The sequence below is a fragment of the Diplotaxodon limnothrissa genome, linkage group LG23 (assembly GCF_057381915.1).
Source record: "Diplotaxodon limnothrissa isolate DT_005_m linkage group LG23, D_limnothrissa_male_GT1.1, whole genome shotgun sequence".
Taxonomy (NCBI): Eukaryota; Metazoa; Chordata; class Actinopteri; order Cichliformes; family Cichlidae; genus Diplotaxodon; species Diplotaxodon limnothrissa.
Genome location: NC_140617.1, coordinates 33,441,108 through 33,458,939, shown reverse-complemented (window position 1 = coordinate 33,458,939; position 17,832 = coordinate 33,441,108). Strand labels below are relative to the sequence as shown.

The following is a 17,832-nucleotide window of genomic DNA, read 5'->3' as shown; positions in this document are numbered from 1 at the left end:
AAAAGTTTCACATATCTATCTATCACGTTGCCCATCAATTTTTGATATACTCTGAAACTTTAAGGTGAGATCTAGCAGTTCTCTATATTCAGGCACCACTGTGGCATCTCGTTGGGGAGAGCAAAGCAGGCAGTGCTTGCCTTATGAAATCTAAAAATAGACACAAATGGAAAACAATGTGAGCAAGTCTCCTAGTATCTCAATGTTCTGTCCTAGAAGCTGCCCTCATTGTATCTTGTGGCTTTATTTTTCAACCTGATTGCTCATAGGGGGTTGTCTTACTAGCTGAAAGAATCTGAATAAAATTAGCATGTCAGAGGCTCAGGCATTCTGTTAGGAAATCTGAATCACAAACAAAAGAGTTTAGAAATACAAACTCTCTTCCAAGGTCCATAGCTACACAGTAAATATTTTTGGGGCTTCAAACAAAGGAATCCATTGTAAGTCAGGTAAATATGCTCAGGGGACTTCCAGTCAGAGAAAGAAAAACTGTAGACAAAGGTCTTAACTATTGAGTCATTAATACATTGAGTCCTTATTATTTTCACTTCTGGGTTGCTGCAAAGTTTCCCAAGACGAACCTACGGTAAAGACGACACAATGAGTGCATATTATTACAGCATGTCTACAGTATGAGTCACAGAGCTACTGAAGAAAGAAAGTTAGGTGTTGTCAGTCATGTAGCAGACTTGTCCCTGCTTGCCTTGCTAATGACGGCCAGGTGGACCAGTGACCTTGTTTTGGTCAGGCAGCGTTCCCAGTGGAAAGCGTTGAGAAAGGCCCTCCTAAATGTATCACCTGAAAGAGTGTAGAGCACCAGGTTGAAAAATGTGTTAAATCCAGCCAGAGGCCGGGAGATGATATACGCTGCATGCACGATGTTCTCTGCCGGACAAGTCGCGTTATGATATCTTGATTCTATCCGCAACACACGCAGGACGTGATATGGCATAAAACATACAACAAACACCACCAGGATCAGTACAGTCACACGCCGTGCTCGCATCCGACAGAAACTTGTTGTGCGTGGTCCGTTTGCCAGCTGTTTTACTATCCCAGTGTAACACATAAACACCACCACAAGGGGAAGTAGAAATCCAAACGCAGTAAGTAGCCAGCCGTACAACCGCACAGTAGCGACGGGTTCAGTACTTGCAAAGTCTATGCACTTCTTGTTATCATTCACTGATATCATGCTCAACATGGGGGTTATTTCAGCGGCAGAGATGATCCAAACAGCTGAGCAGGCAATTATACCCCAGCGCTTCTGCTGTACCTGTGCTGCACTCAGTGGTTTAATCACCACTACATAACGAAAAACTGCCAGACATGTTAGAAAGAGGATGCTCCCATAAAGGTTCAAATGAAACCCAACGCGCACGACACGGCACATGAATCCGCAGAGAGACCACTTATCCCATCTGCTGTAGTAGTAGACCAGGAACGGCAGGCTGAGGACGTAGAGAAGATCGGTCACCGCCAGGTTGACCAAGATGATGCTGCTGCTCTTCCAGGGACGCAGCTTTGTCAAGTAAATGCTGATAGATGTTACATTTCCAACCAAGCCCACAATGAAGATGAGACTATAAGCCACAGGCAGGTAGTAGTGTTTCATCAGTTCATCCAAATCGGTACAGTTGGAATTGTTGGAATGGTTGATGGCCATAGTTCAGTCCTATTGAGAATGAGAAATGAGTTTAATAACCACACTGAAAACTAAAAAAAACCCCGCAAAATAGAATGTCCCCTGCATTTATGAAAATGTAACTGAAGCAATTTAAAAGTAATTGGGGAGACACAATGTAGCAAAATTAGCAATCCTATAAATTAATTAATTTTTAATTATTCAAAATTATTAATATTACAAGAAGGGCTGGTTAGAGTTTTCAAACAGACTTCAAATATTCACATTTAATGTTAGTGATGTTTTTGGTATAGCTGCTATTTCTGATCACTAAAATTTGGAAATCACACCGTGAGAAACATGGGAATGAACACAACATGAGTAGTGCAGGCCTTAACATAAAAACAAACAGAAATATTAATATATTAAATATAATTGGCACGCATTGAACAAATGCCTTTTCTTTAACAACACCTCTATTCTTGTGTACTGTATTCATGACATATATGTTTTCTGAGCAATACAATAGGCAACACGCAAATCATTTCATTTCCCCCCAGCTGTCAGATCACAGCAGGCAGCAATTACTGCTCATGGAAGGAAGGCGAGAGCAGGACAAGCAAAGAAACAAACAATCAGGGAAACTCGGTGGGAAAGAAGCAAGCAAAATCATTCTTTTTCAACAGTCTGATTTCTGAAAGCCTCTCAGTATATGACAGTGCCTATGGCATCCTGTAATACTGTCAGTACGATCTGTTCTCATTATGGATGTCAGGGGATGTGTGAGGTGTCACTTACACATCATAAACACTTGGTTTTCATGAGGCAGGAACTTGCACTCATTAAAATGATTACATTTTGCAAAAAACTACAAACTGTAAATTATTATTTCAGTGTTACATCTCAGCATAAAGGTAACATTCGATTATATAAAAGGTTTTTTACTCACTTCTACTGCCAGTATCCTCACCAGTATGCACTTCAGTCCTTTAGCATCTCGTCTCTATTTTCACTTCCATCCCACAGTCACACCCTCTTTTATTCTTTCCTTTTACTGTTACACACCACAAGTGGGAAAGTCCAGAATACTTTTACTTGAAGTCCTGTGTTGTGTGCTTCAGCTTCAGCTATGTGAAGTGCATACTTCCTGGTATCACGCTTAAGCTGACAAAGCTCAAGGGTCAATTTGTCTATGTAGCTTAGGTTTCAGGTGGTGAGGTGAGGGAATGGAATGTCGGGGATCTAGCAACACAGGAAACAGTCCAGTGTTCATTTACAAGAATGAACTCAAGACTTTCTAATGAGGTCTTTATTATTTCTTGAAACGAGCATGTGAATACCTCAGCATGGCACTACCGAGCTAAATTTAGCACACGGTTTCTGATTAAAGGAACAAGAAGGTTTAGAAGCAGGGAATGAACACTTAATTATAATAGTGTGTTACCATTTTACTTTAACTTTCTACAAATTCGACCGTAAGTTTCAATCAAAAGTGTCACACTAAAACTTATATGTTGTGAACTGTGCTTCAGTTGTGCACATCTGTAATCAACAAACTGCTGCTCACAGTAAAATGCAGCATTTTCTAGAAGTCAGATATCAGTAACTAGTAATATAATTAGTTCTGTCCAGCAAATGTAATGTCCAGCAAAAAATGAATATTATATTTTACAGTGGTTCTGAGACTATTTTACTTTTCTAACATGTGTTTTTATTTTTTTGACTACTTGGCTTCTTGTGTTCCTTCTTCCTGATGTTGCTACCACTACTTACCTGAGGATAAAAACAGGAGAAAGGAGCAGCAAAGTGTGAATAAGGACAATTTCCAAAAGCACAACGGCTGAGTTTTCTGCACTTCTATCCTGAGGCAATTAAAGCATTTTGTTCCTAGTCATCTCAAAGAGCTCACAAGTGCTGCTAGAAATAGACAAGATTTAAAACCAAGTGCATTTGACCTATGCAGCTTCTTCTCTGCCTCACGACAGGACCTGGACACGTTCCATCTGTCCATCCATCCATTTTTTTCCACTTATAAAATTCATGGACTCTACTTCACTAGAAAATCCTGAAGGAGAATGTCTGGCCTTCAATTCATACCCAGAAGCTCAATCACACTTGTGTTATGCAGTAGTAAGACAACCTCTGAATGGCTCAAAAAAGGAACTAAATTTAAGCGTTCAGAGTGGCCTAGTCAAATTCAGGGTCAGATCCATTTAAGGTACTTTGGCATGATCTTAAATAGGCTGATAATGCATGAAAACCCTCCAATGTGGTTGAATTAAAACAATTGTGGATAAAGGAATGGGCCAAAATTCCTCTACAGCAACGTGAAAGACTCATTGGCAGTCATTACAAATACTTGGGTGCAGTTTTCGTTGCTAAAGGTAGTACCAAACCAGCAATTACTTTTTCACATATGATTAGGTAGGTCTGGCTACCTGTTTTCTTTTTAATAAATAAAATGTCTATTTAAAAACTGGATTTTGCATTTACTCAGGTTGTGTGTGTGATCTCAAACATGTAAGTCTGAAAAACAAGCAAAAATTTAAAAAAGGAGAGAAATCAGGTAGTGGGAGGGGGGTACTTTTTCATAGCGTTGTAGTTCGGTACTTATAAATAGGTTGCTTGTCTTTGTTAATGATTCACTTCAAGCATTAATGATTGCAGCCGCCTTAACACATCTTCCCACCTCATGTAGTCATCAGCTACAGACCACACTGAAATATTGATTTAAACCTTGTGCAATTTCCTCTTCCTTTTGTGTCAGTCTTTATAATGTAAACATAAAAACATGCACGCTGTTATTTTTCAGTGTGAATATATTTCACTCATTGTCGGGGTAAGCTGCAAAAATACGCCTACAATTCTCACATTATGTTTGACTGCTGCTATCGCTAGAGCATGCAGTGTTGACCGCAGTCATGCTTAATATTTGTCCTGTGTTTAAAGGTTATTACGCTGAGTGTCAAGTCTACACCTGACATTACCTCAAAGCATAACACATCTGCATCTACAAATATATGTCTTTTTTCCCTTGGCTGCCCTGGACATGCTGATGTTCTCTGTAATGTCCCTCACGCACGCACTTAAAAGCAGTAAAAGAAGCTGAAGTTTACAAATGTTTATTTTACAAAAGGGAAGCTAGAAAAGTGAATAGAAATCACTCTAAATTGTGATTCCTATTCACTGTCGGGATGGTGCAGTCCAGAAGCAAGTGTTTTATTGTAGAGATAAAAATCATCTTAGTTCAGAAAAAAATGAATGTCAAAGATCAACTCGACGCACAGAAATCTGAGTAGAGAGGATTAGGAGGCCAGGGGGTAGCTCGCCTAAGGAGGAGAGGGTGACAGAAGGTGTTGATGGTGGGGATGTGTAAGAAAAAGAAACTGCTTCTGTCTACAGTTTAGGCATCTTTGCAGCATTGAGGCGCATAGAAACACAGGAGGATCCAGCAGCATAGCGCATCTCCCTCAGCATGCCGCTCCACTGCTTCTTGTCTTCCTCATACCTAACAAGAGCGAGAATTGGGTCATTTTTCCCAAACGAGCAAAGTAGCAATATAAAAAATAAAAGCCTGTAAATCTGGGTCCCTCAACTTAATAAGACTTACTGCCAGACATCAGTGACCTCTGTGGGAGTCACCTCCTTGTTCTCCATCTGAATCATAGCAAAGCCACCCACAGCGTAAAGCGAGCCACCATTGCTTACTAGGTTGACAGAGCTTCTCTCCTGAGGAAACTCTGTGAAGGGCTCCCACCTGAGGAGACACAACATTAGGAGAAGGTAGGAAATAAGTCTAAGCTATCCCTGTTGTTGTAGTTTGTACCGCAGTCATTTTTTCCAGTTTCAGTATTTCTCTTTTCTTTTGGCAGATAACTGAACTGTAGTTTATCAAAGCCAAATGAGTGCAACATTTTTTTTTAAATGAAAAAATTCTGTTGGTTATAAACAAGTAAATTAACCAGTCCTGTAACTTAAATGTATTTATATTTTGCACTTAATTGCAGAAATTTTAATGTCAGAGTTTAAACTAGCTAGCTTAAATACTGTTAATCTGAGCCAATAGGCTCCAGTTAGTTATAGCAACTACATCGCTAAAGCAAATCTAAATCAACCTGATAGAGGTTCCTGCTGCAAATAAATAAACCACACTAAGATAAATCTATGTTTTATTAGTATTGAGGCTCCTTTTAATCCTATCCAGATGCTGCACTAGCTAGGGCAGATAAATCGCACTGAGAAGCCAGCTAGCTAAAATTATTAGAGAAAGGTTTGACTCAATGAGCATGAAGAACCAGTGAGCGCTGTGATTGTTCTAACCATCTTGGGGGATGTGGGATGATTTTAAATGTGACATGTAATAAAACATCCTGTTCTACCACATCCCAAAGGTGCTCTACTGGCAAAGCTGGACTGGTCATCTGGCATTTTGGGCCAATGGATTGAAAGGCCGCTGCCGTGCAAGCACTGATGGGGGCCCATTGGTTCATTTTTATTACTGACACTGTATTGCCCAATTAAATCTCTTAAATGCGATCAGCCCCTCCCCTCCCCTCTCCTCCCTTCTCTATTCACTGGTGCAGCTTGTGGAAGAAGTTTAGTGTAGAAGAAGTGAGTAAAAGGTGGAGCTGAAAAGCTAAGAGAAAATAATAAAAAGAAACTTAAAAATAGATGCAGCAAAATGGGTCAAATTAACAACATATTTGTTGTTGGCGCTGCTGCACCGTGAACAGCAACTAGTAACCAGACCTCACAGTTACAGGAGGCTGCTGCTGAACCAGCTGTGTAGAAGTGAGTAAGAGATGGAGGAAGATGAAACTCACATGATAAGAAGATAGATGGAGGGACATACACTCAACAAAAATATAAATGCAACACCTTTGTTACTGCTCCCATTCCCCATGGGATGGACGTAGAGACCTAAAATTCATTCCAGATACACAATATAACCATCCCTCCCAAACAGTGGTCACAAATCAGTCCAAATGTGTGGTAGTGGGCACATCTGCTATATTGAGATAATCCATCCCACCTCACAGGTGTGCCACATCAGGATGCTGATCTGACATCATGAGTAGTGCACAGGTGTACCTCAGACTGCCCACAACAAAAGGCCACCCTGGAATGTGCAGTTTTGTCTCACAGCAAAATGCCACAGATGCCACAAGCAATGAGGGAGCGTGCAATTGGCATGCTGACAGCAGGAATGTCAACCAGATCTGTCGCCCGTGCATTGAATGTTCATTTCTCAACCATAAGCCGTCTCCACAGGCGTTTCAGAGAATATGGCAGCACATCCAACCGGCCTCACAATCGCAGACCTCGTGTAACCACACCAGCCCAGGACCTCCACATCCAGCAGGTTCACCTCCAAGATCGTCTGAGACCAGCCACCCAGACAGCTGCTGGAACAATTGGTTTGCACAACCAAACAATTTCTGCACAAACTGTCAGAAACCGTCTCAGGGACGCTCAACTGGATGCCCGTCGTCCTCATCGGGGTCTTGACCTGACTCCAGCTCGTCGCCGTAACAGACTTGTGTGGGCAAATGCTCACATTCGATGGCGTCTGGCACGTTGGAGAGGTGTGCGCTTCACGGATGAATCATGGTTCACATTGTTCAGGGCAGACGGCAGCTGAGAATGTCCCAGTTCTTGCATGGCCAGCATACTCACCGGACATGTCACCCATTGAGCATGTTCGGGATGTGCTTGACCGGCGTATACGACAGCGTGTACCAGTTCCCACGAATATCCAACAACCTCGCACAGCCATTGAAGTGGAGTGGACCAACATTTCACAGGCCACAATTGACAATCTGATAGACTCCATGCGACGATGTGTTGCACTGCATGAGGCAAATGGTGGTCACACCAGATACTGACCGGTTCTGGGTCCCCAGACCCCCAATAGCGCAAAAAACTGCACATTCCAGGGTGGCCTTTTGTTGTGGGCAGTCTGAGGTACACCTGTGCACTACTCATAATGTCAGATCAGCATCCTGATGTGGCACACCTGTGAGGTGGGATGGATTATCTCAATATAGCAGATGTGCCCACTACCACACATTTGGACTGATTTGTGACCACTGTTTGGGAGGGATGGTTATATTGTGTATCTGGAATGAATTTTAGGTCTCTACGTCCATCCCATGGGGAATGGGAGCAGTAACAAAAGTGTTGCGTTTATATTTTTGTTGAGTGTAATTAGGAAAGGAGCAAATGGCTACTTTCATCATGAGCCACTGCTTATATCTAAAATGTAGCAACTAAGAAATAACCCAAAAACAACTGTACCTGATGAGAACCTGTTTCAATATCTATAATCAAACAAAAACATAAAAAATGCATAATATGTGTATGCCTGACAGATATACATATTCTTAAAAAAAATAATAATAAGAAGAAAATGATGGTTGGCCGCCTGGACCAAAAATGCCAGGGCTGATTTTTTTGTCCCAGTCCAACCCTGTCCACTGGAGTAAGACCTTGGGACTGGTGACTTGAGCAGTCTGTCTATCTCTGACCTCTAACATGAACAAGAGGGCTGCTGCTTACTGGATACTTTTTCAGAACATTCCCGGGAAACCCTAGAGATGATAGTGTGGGAAAACTTCAGTAGAAAATTTCAGTCGTTTCTAAAACCCTTAGACCATGACTTGCTCCCTTAAATGACCCTTCTTACCCATTCCGATGCTCAGTTTGAGCTTGAGCAGACTTCCTTGACCAGGCCTACATGATGCACTGAGTTGCTGCCATGCGATTGGCTCAAAAGATATATGCATTAACAAACTGCTGAATAGGTGTACCTAATAAAGTGACCAGTGAGTGTTCTCATTTAACAGGAAAGTTGCAAACATATTCATACTTGTTCGTTGCAAAGTCATAGGCTTCACACGAGGCAGTGAGGCCTTCCTCGTTGACTCCACCAACCACTATGATCTTGCCATTGTGGACAACTGCTCCAAACATGGCTCTGGGTGTCTTCATGGCGGCCTGCTCCCTCCACTCTGACTGTTTGTGGTTATACACAAACATCTTGTTAAGGGCTTTGCTGTGAAGATGAAGGAAAGATGTGGGACTTTCAGCATCAAAAGCTGTCAAACTTTTTTGTTCATTTTTGGTGTTGATTTGGTGATGTCACCTACACAAATAGATGCAATTAATGGGTGCTTTAAGCATCTATAATTAAAGCTCTAAAATTAAAATGATGATAATTTAAATCAATTGCTTTTAAATAAGGAAAGATACATGTTTGTTTACCGACAAAGAAATTTAATCTTAAAGCCAATGTTTAAATGATTGATTATAAAAATGTATCCTCATGTCTTCATTATTATTATTATTTTTACTAATTGGACTAATGGACTCACAGTGTGTTTCAACATGAAGCCTTCATTAAAAAAATCATGATTTCTCTATTTGAAAGGGCACAGCCTCTAAACACCAATCAACAGGAACACATTTGAAGAAAGAAAAGCTTCATGTGGATAAAGAGCAGAACAGGAGTGAGTAAATGGACTAAAAACAGTTCTACAAGAAAAGAAAAGAGAAATGACACAAAAAGCAAGTTAGTAAACGTAATCTATATAACAAACAAAGGTGTCCTGAGAAGGAGCGCTTAAAGACATAGGGACAAAATTAGTAAAGGTTCACAAACCTTTACTAATTGCAGTCAATGTTAGGTTGACATTCATTGTTACTTAATCCAAAGACTGAAAGTCTGAACAGTGATTCCATTTTCCTCATAATTAAACATTTGCTGTGTCCGTTTTGGAAACAGTTAAATGTTGTTAAATGGGCAAACGGAGCAGCTAGACCAAAAAGTATTCTTATGTGGTTACAAAACTAACCGATCTTTTTTTAAAGATCTGAATTTAAAGTTTAAAGTTGTAACTTAAAACTGTAACTTTAGTTACGACAAGCTGTTGGGTGTAGAGAAAAGTGCTGGAGTGAATGGGCTACTGTAGTATGCTGTAGAAAAGTGCCATTTACCCTTACCTCTTGCTCTTATTTTCCTCTTGGTTGAGACCTTCTGGTGATAGTCCCAGCTATATTAAGCCAGGTCGAGCACACCTGTTTACATTTGATAATTAGCAGCCTGTTTTACTGACAGCTGAACTCAAGAGCTGACTGCATGTCTTATTACAGTTTTAAAGCCTAAGGTTCATTTTGTTGTAAAAAGTGTGTCCCTTCCCAACTCTGGCTTCTATCGCAGGCATAGAGAGAGAGGAAAAATAGCATATGCTGGCTGTAACAAGAGATGCACAGGGCTGGTATTTTCCATGATTGCAGCATATATTAGATTACACACTCACATTTATTCAGCTATCTCTGTGGGGACACCCATCTCACATTCTTCACCCAACATTTCAATGGCTCCCCTCTGGGCGACGCCTCCACTGCATTTCCTGCAGGACTGAGAGGAGGAGAGCCACCTTTGTCCCCAAAGCCACTCTGCTTTTTAACTCCAGCCGGTAAGACCATTTCCCACACCGATAAACATAAACTACACTCTTCTTATACTACCGACACTTTATTAATTTTTAGTCACTTACAGTTATTTATTCACCTTTCAGTCACTTTAATTTCAAAACCGTATATATTGTATATTCTGTGTATTTATTATTTCACTCTTATTGCCCGTTCTTATTGTCCTTATCTTCAACGTTATGCTCCTCTGTTGTTTGTTAATTGCTCCTTGGGGATAAATAAAGTCTCCTGATTCTGATTCTCACAATAAACACCCTTGTCTTAAATATCACGACAGAATACAAAACCCATACTAATCTTTACCCTAAGACTATAGGATAATCAGTGAGTGTGGTGGAGGTGTGATCCCTGGCCCAGCTACAGGGGAGAGGTGGTGCCAGGGAGGTTGGAGGGACAGGTGGATGTCATTGATGTCAAGGATTTCCCTTTTTCAGTGATGTTGGAGACCAGAGGGGGAGGGGTGTGCAGCTGACTGGAAGTTGGCTGCCATGTGTGCCGAGCGGAAAAGTATTACTGTGTGCTTGATAAAAAGCTCAAACCGAATGGTGTGTTGGGTCGGAATTCTTTGCAGTGAGCATTCAGATTAAAGTTTCCACTCTAAAGTATAAGAACAAGAAACATACAAACATACAGAAGGTCCTTTTGTCACGATCCTGGGTCTTATGACCCAGTGTTTTGAGTTTTAGTTCATTTTGATGTTTTAGTTTATGTAAGCCCTTCAGGTTCCTAAGTTCATTTGTTATCATGCTTAAGTGTTTCTAGTTCTTATTATTTCCCCCTCGTGTTTCCAACTATGGTAAATCTCCCCTGCTCTTCATGTGTTTCATGTCTGTGTCTTACATTGTGAAGTTTGGGTTGTCATGTCTACGTCTCATTCTGTTTCCTGTTTTATTGTGAAGAGGTCTGGTGTTTCTGTGTTCATCGTGTTCAGTTTTACTCTTCCCCTGTGGCGTTGTTATGTTCATGTTGATCTACTGTGCCTTTCTGTTCCATGTTTCAGATCCCTATGTTCTGTCTCCCCCAGTCTGTTAAGTTCACATGTCTAGAGTTCCGTCAGTGTGTTTCCTGTTTTACTTTCACAGTCTGTTCTATGTTAATGTTTCTAGTTTTGCTTCCCTTGCCTCGTCCTGCTTAATTAATCTCAGCTGTGCTCTCCTCCTGTGGCTCATTCCCCCTCGTTATCCCTCAGTGTATTTAAGCCCCATGTTTCTCTTTGTCAGTGTTGCGTCCTCCCTCATAGCTGTGTGATTTTTTCCCTGTGGCTCCTTGTGCTTTAGTTTTCCCAGTTTAGTTTAGTTTGTATTGTTTTTCGTGTCCCACTCCACGCCAGCAATAAAGCTGTGTTTTTTGAGTTTACCTTTTGACTCTGTGAGTTTGCGTTTGGGTCCTACTCTTGCCTGCACACAGCTGTATTGTGACACCTTTACTCACTTGTCATCCGTCTTTCCTCCAATGCTATAGACCAGCCCTTTGTGGGAGACAACTGCATGGCCGTGGATCTTCAGGGGAAGCTTTTTGGTCTCGCTCCACCTCATCTTCCTGAAGAATGTGACAATTGTAAGCAACTGAACTCATTAAGTGTTATTCTCTTCCCTTGAATTCATTGCTTCTAATTTCTTTGGGATTTAAAAAAAAAAGTTATATATATGAGTAATGTCAATAACTTAAATGGCCCACAAATGAATGCAAGAATGAAAAAAATAATAATAATAAAAATAAAAACAGCCAGAGCCGATCAACAACTTCAGATTTACCATAATTAATTAATTAAATTCAATACCAGAAAATCCTTAGTTAAAACAAAGAAATGCAATTAAATCTACTTGGTTAATTATCACCTAAAAATGATCAAATGTGAGATGTTTAATGAGAAATGGGGGAAGTAGGGATCAAAACAAAGAAATACCACTGACTCAGTATCATAGCACATCACACTATCCAATGATTCATTGGACTGGAGGTCTTTTCCAGCCACAGCAAACAGCAGGTTCTCGCTCTCTCCGATGTTAAAGAGACATCTTGGAGAAGGCATTGGGGGCAGCGCGATCCAGTCTGAGCTGAACGGATCCAACTGTGGAGGAGGAAAAAAAACAAAACTATAACTCACAAGAGTGGAGAAAGCCTACTTTTAGCACCCATTAGCTCTTTGTCTTTTTCACCTCATGAATCTGCTTGTTATGCTCCATGATATCCGCATATTGATTATGCTGTAAGATACAGCAGTTCAAGGCCTCTATCACATTCTTAATTGTGTATATTGCTTAGACCTGATGGATAATGTAATTCATCTTTTATTGGAAAGAGAATTCAGATAGAACTATGTTGCAGCCTTTTTGTTATCACATGCTAAAAAAATAACTTTCACTTATATTTTCCTTCTAGTTTATTTATAGTTTGAATAAGGAATTAAAATAAAATCCCACAAGATGGTTTAGGTTAACTGATACTACTGCTTCTTTTATCCACTACACTTGAAAACTAGTGCTAGACCAGCTATCATTTAACTTTTAAAAGTTTCACAACCACCATAACATCTAAAGCTAACTATGTAACACAATATAACCCAGTGATACTGAATCAGATTTATACTGTATTTCTGTACTGTTGATATAAACATTTAATATAAAAAAACGGACTTTTTCCCTGCCTTTAAGCTTCTTGCTTCTTGCAAAAAATGAGACTGTTTGCTGTTTTCAAAGTGTCTTAGTTTCAGGATGAGGAACACATTTTACTTCAAATAAGGAATATCCTCAGTTTCTGGTTCATGTGACATTTTTTCAAGTTTCTCTACCACTTAGTAATTAGCTAGCTTTGGTGCAATACCGTCTTTTTGAGTGATTTCACCCAGCAGCAGCCAGCGACCTCCTGCAACGACTCATGACCAGTCAGGAAATATACATTTTTCCTTACCAAATAGGAGATCGCCTACTACAGAGAAAAGATAATGTCAAATGAAAAGAAAACCTCCTCACCAAATATGCATAACATTGCAGAGGAACATCCTTGTTTTCCTCGTCGACAAAGAGTCCTCCAATGATGTATAGCTGGTTCTTCTTTGTCACCAGGCTAACGTGGTTACGTGGCACCTGCTCGGACATGGCTGCCAGGAAGCACTCGTTCTCACTGACGTCATATCCCACTGCTGCCGTGTCATTGATCATCAGGATGAAGTCACGAGCATACATGCCTTGTCTGCGATTATCATTCAGGAATCCAGGGAATGGACTGTCCTCCTCTTCACCTCCTTCCTTGCTGGCCCCCTCCTCTCCCTCATTCTTCTTGGGTTTCTCTGGCAGTTTGCCCTTGAAAGCATCCCTGATGACCTGAATCATCTTCTGAAGCTCTGGGTCAGCTTTGATAATCTCTTCAGTCTCCACTCTCTCTTTGAAGTATTTCTCAGGCAGGAGGCGGAATCGGATACAGTTGAAAGCATCCTTCAGGACCTTGAGGCGTTTCTCCCTGTCATGGCGGACCCAGGCCATGACGGCTTCGAAAACCAGTTCCTCTCTCTCAACATTCAACGAGTCTCCACCAATAATGGCAAACAGTTCATGGGCTGCGAGTTTTAGGAATTCCTCTTCCTTATAAAGGAGTTCAAAGCGGTCAGCAATGTAGTTGCGTGCTGCGATGGCCAGCCTGGGACAGCTGAGCACCAGGCCCATCCTAAAGATGGCCAAGCAGTTACCCAAGGACAGCTTCTTCTGAAGGTAGTTGACACACACTGTGAAGACAGAAGGGATCTGGAACCTGTTTGCCACAGCAATTATATCCTGAACGTTGTCATCGGTGAGATCAATTTCAGCTGAGTAGAGGTACTGAATAATCATGTCCAGGATGGAAGGGTTAACATCCTCAAGGACCACCTCTTTGGTGTTCTCCACCTCCTTCCCATCTTCAGTAAAGAAAATTTCCCTGAAGTAAGGGCTGCAGGCAGCCATGATCAGCCGATGGCAGGGAAAGCTACGATCGCCTACCTTCAGGTGACAGTCCACAAACTTGTTCTCATTCAAAAGCTCTTTCAGGCCGTCCTGGAGCAGGGTGCTCTGAAACAGGCGCAGCTCCTCCTTGATGGCGTTGGGGTCCATGGTGTCAGGAGGTAAACAGTAGGAGAACAAAGGAGTTGGTGGAGAGAGGAAAGAGACAGTGGCCACAGGTCCTCTTGGCAGTCAGTGCTGGCTGGAAAAGGCAGAGCAAAGAAAAGGTTCCCTGTGTGAAGACCCTGCAATTTAATCCTGTCCCACTCTAAATATAGTTCCCTCTGGCCCCCTGAATGGTTCAGCTTCTATGGAATTTAACTGGGCCAAATCACAGTGCACCACAGGCCAGGGTTGAGCAGCTGCTGCCATAGACTGAAAGAAGCAACTGGCTGGGGATATGCCACCATGATTCAGCTCCCAGAGTGTCACAGGGTAGGTAACAGTGGAGACAATGTGGTCACATCCTACAAATAGCTTTCCTTAAGCTGGAGTCTTAAGAGACATTTACAGCAATCGCTGTCATATTCAAAATAAGTGCACCCTCTTAAAGTTGGACATATTGTTCACTGGCTCATTGAGTTTTTTTGCATTTACATTTTCAGATAATTATAGCCACTGATGTGCTTTTGTACTGAAACATACTCCAATTTCCATTGCTTCGCATTATATTATTGATATCAGATTTTGCAGATAATATAAAGTCAGTTTTAAATTGTGGCACATCTGAACCTAGGACCAAAAGATTCCCCCAACGTTATGATACCATCCTTCTTAAGTTCTTGTTTTATCATAGTAAAAAAGTAGCCTAAATAAGTAAACCTATGATAATAAAAGAAAAGTGCTATCAGTGCTTTTTTTAGGCTTATGAAATGAGATAGTATGATACTCACACAAGAACTTTCAGGTGAACTTCGTTCCAAATGAAAACCACCTGTGTTTAACTGTGAGTAGGTTTTTCTGTTTGATGTATTTTAACATTATAGTATTGCATCAAGTCTTGGTAGCTGGGGATTGGACCGCCAGGGCCTCCACTCCTGGCCACCGCTCACAATGCACCCGACCCCTACAGTGCCTCCTGCGGTGGGCCTGCAGGAAGATGGGCCCATGTCCAGGGGTGCACATAAGTGGTCTGCAGGTGCGCATGCGCTTTCAAAATAAAAGACGCACACCAGATAAGAAGTTGCAGCGCATGTTTGCATACATTAAATTTTCTGGAGGAGGACAAACATTTGTTTAGAACACTTAAAGATGTCGAAGAAGCAAGCTCCTTTAAGCAATTACTTTGGTGTTCCTCCACCTCCAAACAAATGTCAGAAGCGCTTCTTTTGCGGTTCAGACTCCTTCTGACATTGCAACTTCTTATCTGGTGCGCGTTTTTTATTTTGACAGCGCATGCGCACCTGCGGACCACTTATGCGCACCCCTGCCCATGTCCCTTTTTCGGGCTATGCCTGGCAAGCAGCACAAATGGGCTTCCTCTGAAGAGTGGCTGGGAAGTTCAGCCATCTGGGAGGGGCTCAGAGTAGAGTCACTACTCCTCCACATCAAAAGGAGCCAGTTGAGGTGGTTTGGGCATCTGACGAGGATGCCTCCTGGACACCTCCTGGGTGAGGTGTTATGTCCCACCGGGAAGAAGCCCTGGGGCAGAACCAGGACATGCTGGAGAGATTATATACCTCTTGGTGTTCCCCCAGACAACCTGGAGGAGGTAGCTGGGGAGAGGGAGGTCTGGGCTTCTCTACTTAGGCTGCAGCCCCCGCGACCTGGCCCTGGATAAGCAGAAGAAGATGGATGGATGGAGATAGCATCAACAATTCACTTTAACTGACAATATTAACATTTATATTTATGCTAATATCTGAGCTCGAAGTCAAACAGAAAAATATTGACGAGAAATGAAAAGAAATGAAATTCAAAATCAATTCATGGAAATCAAATGCTAATTGATTACAGCAGACTGATAGTCCACCACAAATGGGTCATTTGTAACGTGCATTTGTGCACTTTACAGAGAACACAAAAAATTCAGGATAATAATAAGCTAATGTGGCAAGTTCTTGTAAATTACTCACATGAGCAGGAGTCTATTGATATGAGTGAATTTTGCATAATGACAGCAAAAATTGTCTCTAGAAGAACTTCTTTCCACCAATCAGCATTATTCAGCACTTTCCTTGTTGGCTGTTGGTATGTGTCAGCATGTGTGTGTGGCACTCTGCTATTGAACCTTTTAAAACACTCTTCCATTCACCAAGATGATTTTAAAATGAAAACATTTATTTGATCTCCTTGGTCTTGAATGGATGGATGGTCACACCGCAGAAGTTACTACAAGATGTTAAAATGCCAATTAAAAAAGGTAATTACTGGTGCGTCTGAATCAATATGAGTCTTATTCCTGTTGCCTGATAAAGTGAGGAGTGTGTAGAGTTAGGTAACATTTCTCCCGTGGGCAGCGCTAAAGATAGATCACACTATGCCACTTGTCGAGGAGTGTCTAATGTAATTTAAGGAGAAGGATAGAGCTGACTCTGCCACTTCCCTAAAGCCACAGGAGGTTAATTATGCACACTTACACCATATTGAAATCACATTTAAGTAGCCATTTGTCCAGGGTATTAAGGGACTGTATAAAAATTACTGTTGGGGAAAGTGGATCAAAATTAAATTATATTTTACTCTGACTGGCCCCTTATTCTCGTTGGGTGCTTACTTGTTTTATAAAAGATGGAGTTGTTTCGGTCGGTCACCCACCAGGGCCTTTGTAACCTGGCACACAAAGCATGCCCAGGTTGAAGACATGTACAGGCATTTCAATATATAACCGATTACAGAGAGGAGAATGTTGCAACAGAAAGATGTAAAAACCCTTAGCGATCACTTAGAAGAAGTTTAAACAGGAAGCTATTTATATTCTGTACCAGCGCCAATGCAGAGGTTTTTTTTCCCCTATGATCGCGTATCGTCAGAAGAACATTGCCCAGATTCTGGTGTTTTTCAACACAAATATAAATGGTTACAGGGCTGCGGTAATAATAAAGCCAGCAGTGATCACAAACAAAGTTTTACCCTTTTCAAATGGGGCATCCCAACTGTGGAGATGATTTGACTGTGAAACCAATGGACACCACCCACTCTTGGTACATTACCTGATTTACTCTCCTTTCTTACCAATGCTGACCAACATTTACAAAAATAATTTCATGTTGTATTTAATGTGACTTAACATAATTGATGGAGCTCATGAAGTCATCATGAAAATAGTCACAGAGCATTCCATCTTTTATATTCAGTCTATGAAAGCCTATGTTAATGTTCATATCTGAACCATTAACCATCAAGAACCATGAACTGCTACGCTAAAAGCAATTTGGTTTTATTATGAGCCTTGATGAACCGTTGAATCGACGCACTGATAACATGAAACATGTTCCAAACTTTAAACATCCTCAGTCAAAATGTTTCTCCTAATAATATTAATAAATACTACAAATGCCGATGTTAGGACACTTTTTATATGATCAATTTTGGGATTTTTAGGAAGGCTTAAATAAAATATAGACATTGGAAAAGAATAAAAGTCAGCTTTATTTTAGAAAAAATACCCCCATACTCCAAATCATGTTTATACAATAACGTTGGTGCATTTTACACATATTACTTTAGAAATGATTAATTAAAAAATGTTTGATATTAAATGATGACCATGTAGCACTTAGTACAGTATGTATGAATGCA

General features: G+C 41.1%; 2 protein-coding genes across 2 annotated transcripts; both read right to left on the bottom strand.

The window, feature by feature from the left end:
* On the bottom strand, positions 1-1,666 carry LOC146608552 (2-oxoglutarate receptor 1). Its single transcript, XM_085348563.1, has one exon. The coding sequence runs from the start codon at positions 1,664-1,666 to the stop codon at positions 677-679; it is 990 nt and encodes a 329-aa protein (XP_085204689.1). The 3' UTR covers positions 1-676.
* A 2,128-nt stretch (positions 1,667-3,794) lies between these two features.
* LOC146608551 (kelch-like protein 41b) lies at positions 3,795-14,315 on the bottom strand. The gene is made up of 6 exons (XM_085348561.1): positions 13,090-14,315; positions 12,031-12,188; positions 11,549-11,656; positions 8,493-8,678; positions 5,235-5,381; positions 3,795-5,132 (listed from the first exon to the last, which is right to left on the bottom strand). Exons 1-6 carry the CDS (start codon positions 14,200-14,202, stop codon positions 5,021-5,023), a joined length of 1,824 nt encoding a protein of 607 aa, XP_085204687.1. The 5' UTR covers positions 14,203-14,315; the 3' UTR covers positions 3,795-5,020.
* Between the last annotated feature and the right edge of the window lie 3,517 nt (positions 14,316-17,832).